Below are 5,109 nucleotides of genomic sequence, written 5' to 3'. Positions count from 1 at the left end.
GTGAATAAACACATTAATAAGTTTGGTTTAGAAGTTATGAGATTTAAAATTTGTAATTTCACATTATTAGCTGTTTATTAATTAAAATACTTTATTATTAACGTTCTCTGAGATTGTTGAAGGAACTATTTTCTCTCATTAAATGGTAAGAACTTTGCTATTAATTGTGAATAGTAAGAATAGAAAAATACGAAAAGTTAAACTTCAATGAATCAAATATATATATATATATATATATATATATATATATATATATATATATATATATATATATATATATATATAATTTTATTTATCATTTAAATAAAATATTTTTTTTAATTTATTATATTTTTATTTATTAAATACCTAATTTTAAAATAGAACAGGACCTCCAAATTATTCGGGCCGGCCCTGCTTGGCATAAATCTCACCTATGTATAATTAATCAAAATTTTGAGTTCTTTTTCCAACAAACTTGTTAGAGAAGAAAATCAGCCTCATTTTAAAAATTGTCGAACTTTGAGGCATCCTCTAGGAGACAACTTTTGGGTTACTCCTTGTTAGTCAGATATCATAACACCAAGAAATAATTCATAATTATCTACCTTCTCAGCACCATTACTTATGAGATATGACTCTGTCAAATTAATATTTGTTTTGTTTTCTTCAGACTTTAGAGGTTTTTCTAGAGGCCTTTAAACCATAATTTTTCAGTCATCTTTAAAGAGATGTTGAAAATTGTTGAAATTTTTTGTACAACGTCCCTTATAGAAACAAAAATGGCGTGTCAAGTGGTTTTTTGATCCGGGGTTTTTATTATTCTTATATAGCAAAGTTTAACACTTATTTTGTTCATCGTGCCTTTGCATGTTACTCAAAACTCCACTTATATAATTCCATAAGTGGATGAAGTCTTACGCAATGTTAAGAAAACACATAACCAAATGATCAATTCAAATATTAGGTTGACCGTCCTCTGGACTATGTGCCCAAAACCAACACCTATGCCTCGTGTTTCCTTCAACTTAGTTGATAAATTCTTCGGTCGAACGATTCATGACAATACTATCTCTATTTTTTATTATAAAGTCATTTTTGACTTTTCATACTTATTAAGAAAAATAATAATTGTTGTATGAAAATGAGAAATTATGAATGTTTTTACAAAATTATGCTTTAATAATAACATGGAAAAAGAAATAAATTTACATAATTGAAAGAAAAGAGAATAATAAAATTTTAAGGGTATAATAAAAAAATAGCATTAATTCATAATGTAAAGTGAGTTATATCGTGGTATAATTTTTTTCTTCTAAAACGACTTATAATAAAAAATGAAAAAATAACTATTTTAATCATTATATATCGAAGAAATAAAATATTTTTTTATATATTACATATGTGAAATACAATAAAAAGGATTATATTTTATAAGATACATTTATAAAAGAATAATAAAAAATAGAATATATCATAAAATAATTTTAAATTAACACTCAATAAACAAGACGTTGGAAATATTTTAGATTAGTTATATGGTATGACATAATTATTTTTTTATTAAATTATATAGTAAAACAATTTTTACTATCAACACATATCAATTAAACTCAAAATCAATATCAAACAAAACAAATATAATTGCAAGAGTAAAATAAAAATATTATATTTATAAGTAAGAAATACACATTTAAAGTGAGAATTAATTAAAAAAGAATTTGAGTAAAAAAAAACTAGAATATTTTTGAAGAAAAATAGAAAGAAAGAAAGAAGAGAAATATCAAAGAGGGAAAAGTAGGAAGCGTTCACGTTTATCTTTCTTGACTTAAGAGACATGAACAGAAGAATGTTTTAGTGAGACACTCCAACTCTCCAACCATGGCGGATAGGGTGAACACGCTTGCAAGATTAGCACAGTGGAAAATCGACAATTTTGGACCTTCTTCCTACAAAAAGTCCGATCCTTTCAAGCTCGGAATCTGGAACTGGTCTGTCTCTCTCTATCTCTAACTCTCTCTTGTATTTAAACGACCTTTACATTTTCAATTTTTCTTTCTTTCCTCTTCTTTCCCAATTCTCCAGGCACTTTACAATAGTAAGGAATAGGTTCTTCTCCATTCATCTTTTTCCAGAACCTTCTCGTGTTTCTAAGGAACACCCACCCCTTGCTCGATTCATTCTCCGAGTCTCCCTTGCTGGTTCATCCCGCAACTTTATTGTTTCTCCTGGTAACTCTATTCACCAACACTTTTTTTTCTTCTGTTTATTTACTATTTATTTGTGTGTCTCTGATTCTGATAACATTATATGACATTTTATTGGCATAAATTTGATAAAAAAGGATAAACTTTGTGTATGTGGATTGGCTTTTGATCAATGATGAAAAATGGAATTGTATTGAAATGGTTGAAGTGATTTACAAAATGGCTTTATATAGGTTATTATTACAAGTATTATTTATGGAATCCATTAGCCTAAGTTCTTAGTTTATTAAGCTTCTTGTCATTTACAGTTAGGAGTTGTTTGTTAGGAGTTTGTTAGAACTCAATCAACTTCCAACTCTCCTATATATTGTACACTATATCAGTTGTAAACTTTCAAGCTTTGAATCGATAAAAACAATGATGAATTAGAGATTCATAACAACTTAGCTTTAAAAAGTGATCAACCTAGTAACTAACTAACTAAATCTCTCTAATAGCCATTAATTAAGGTTAGATGAGTGATATTTTGAGTTTTGTATTTGATTAAGTGTCATTCAATCTCTATATGTCTTCGATGTATTGATTGTAGCCCTTAGGAAGTTCTGCCTGAAGTGATATGATATCATGTGCCTGGTGCCCTATCTTCCTCGATCATCTTTGCATCTCCTTTATGCGTCAAGAGGAAATATGGATAGCTTAATATTGCATCCTCAAATTGGAAAATGAGAACTTTTAAGATTATATAATGAAATGCTAATGCAGGTTGTTTCTGTTTGCTTGTATGCAGTTTATGAAAGGCTGCTTAGGACACAGGATGACTTTGTCTGGCCCGTTGATACTGCTTTCACGGGTCGCTTCATCATAGATGTTGAGTTTCTTGACCTAAAAATATGCCATATGAGTGTGAGTTTATAATTCCTATTCTTTTTCTAATACCAATACAAATGTAGGCCTATTTGACAAACAAACCTCTGCACTAGTATCAGAGTTTTTCTGCTTAATGCTTTGATATTTTCTTTTGAACTCAGGGTGGAGAACCTAGTTCTATATGGTCATCTGATGGGAATTCGCCATGCAACAAAGCTCAAAGAAGTACTCTCCATTGCCTCTCTCGCATGCTCGACGAGGCTATACATGCCGACCTAACCATTATAACTTCCAATGGTACATTGAGAGCTCACAAGGCAGTTCTGTCCGCGAGTTCTCCTGTGTTTCAAAGCATGTTTCATCACAACCTGAAGGAAAAAGAGTCATCAACAATTCATATAGAAGACATCTCACTCGAATCATGCACTGCTCTTCTAAGTTACTTGTATGGAGCAATCAAACACGAAGATTTCCGGAAACACTGTCTTGCATTACTCGGCGCAGCTAATAAGTATGACATCGGTGATCTGAAAGATTTATGTGAGGAAAGCCTTGTTGAAGATATTAACTCAGGCAATGTTCTTGAGATGTTAAATGAGGCCTGGCTTTATCAATTACACAAGTTAAAGAAAGGGTGTTTAACGTTCTTATTTGAGTTTGGTAAAATATATGATGTTAAAGATGATGAAATAAATAACCTTTTTCAGCATGCAGATAGGGAGCTAGTGATGGAAATGTTTCATGTGATGCTTACAGTTTCCAACCCAGAATAGGTTAGTTAATTGTGTGGGGGAAATTATTGGTCCCTTTGATAATGTAAATGGTAATATCAATGTTATTGTATATATTGTCTTTGGGAGTTTCTTAATCTACCCATGTATTTTCTCAAGCACCTCATAAAATGATTTTGGAGGTAAAATCACAAGTAAAAATGCATGAAATGAAATAAAGTCACCGGTAAATTCACAGCAATATCTTTACATTTTTATTAAAATATTAAATCATTTTATCTTTTTAATTAAATTAATAAAAAATATTTTAATATTTATAAATTATGTTAAATATATTAAAAAACAAAGTAGCCACAATATTTATAATCTATTTTGAATACTGACCTGCCAAGATTTCTTACCTAAGCTCATTGCCCCTACAATGGGGGACTCTGTATTGACAAACAAATTTATCTAATCACTTTGTTCTTATTTGGCTCGTGTAACAACCCAATTTTAGTATTTAATTCTTATATTATTATTATTATTATTATTATATTTTATTTTATTCATTGGAGTGTTAATTAATTAATTGGTTGTTAGGTAGTAAAATAATTGATTTTATTAATTAATTTGGTGTGTATACTGTGTTGGTTCAATTTATTTGAACTAAATAGAGATATTTTAATATTAGGTCTTATTGGGCCTGATAATTAAATTAGAGGTATCATTCTTTAAGCCCAAATATAATACTATAATAGTAAGAGGTGAGGAGAGTGAGAAGTAGGATTCAATTGATCATTGACGGCAACGGAGAAAGAAAAGAGGAAAAGTAAGGAGAAGAGGGGAAGAACAAGAGAGAAGCCAAGGTTTCCAGAAAATTGAAGAGGTAAGGGAGAGAATCCTTATTATTATGGGTTAGTATAATTGGGGCAATGAGTAGAAATATGTTTAGGTTGAAATCCCTAATTTTTACGGTTTTGGGAATTGTTAGGTTTTGATGAGTAATCTTTGATTTGTGATGAGTAATTATGTTTGGAACTGATAAATGGGTGGAATTGAGGGATAGATTGAGAATCCAATTTGATAATTTCTATTGTAGCACCACTGCTCTCGTTAAGAAAAAATTCAGATTTTAACCCGTGTTAACCGGTTATTATAATAGTGTTAACCGGTTACGTGCTCACAAACTTTTCCTAGAAATTGAATCTGTTTAGGTGTTAACCGGTTACCCTAAATGTGTTAACCGGTTACTTAGTTCAAAATTGCCCAGAATTGTATTCTGTTTTCAGAGTAACCGGTTACCCAAAATACGTTAACCAGTTACTTAGTTAAAAAATATGCCT

The 5,109-nt window shown here is 30.0% G+C and overlaps 1 protein-coding gene across 1 annotated transcript; it reads left to right on the top strand.

Moving 5' to 3' along the window:
* Positions 1-1,766: 1,766 nt before the first annotated feature.
* Positions 1,767-3,921, top strand: LOC127082802 (BTB/POZ domain-containing protein At1g21780). Its single transcript, XM_051023043.1, has 4 exons — positions 1,767-1,970; positions 2,065-2,210; positions 2,974-3,089; positions 3,215-3,921. Exons 1-4 carry the CDS (start codon positions 1,861-1,863, stop codon positions 3,824-3,826), a joined length of 984 nt encoding a protein of 327 aa, XP_050879000.1. The 5' UTR covers positions 1,767-1,860; the 3' UTR covers positions 3,827-3,921.
* Positions 3,922-5,109: the final 1,188 nt, after the last annotated feature.

The sequence above is a fragment of the Lathyrus oleraceus genome, chromosome 5 (assembly GCF_024323335.1).
Source record: "Lathyrus oleraceus cultivar Zhongwan6 chromosome 5, CAAS_Psat_ZW6_1.0, whole genome shotgun sequence".
In the NCBI taxonomy this organism is placed as follows: domain Eukaryota; kingdom Viridiplantae; phylum Streptophyta; class Magnoliopsida; order Fabales; family Fabaceae; genus Lathyrus; species Lathyrus oleraceus.
The sequence above is the reverse complement of the archived record's forward strand: the minus strand, read 5'-3'. Positions and strand labels throughout refer to the sequence as shown.

Excerpts from the sequence above, each read along its gene's own strand:
- LOC127082802 (XM_051023043.1), top strand. The coding sequence starts at position 1,861 with ATGGCGGATAGGGTGAACACGCTTGCAAGATTAGCACAGTGGAAAATC. Across the intron at positions 1,971-2,064 it reads AAGCTCGGAATCTGGAACTG|GCACTTTACAATAGTAAGGA; the intron begins GTCTGTCTCTCT and ends CCAATTCTCCAG. Across the intron at positions 3,090-3,214 it reads TAAAAATATGCCATATGAGT|GGTGGAGAACCTAGTTCTAT; the intron begins GTGAGTTTATAA and ends TTTTGAACTCAG.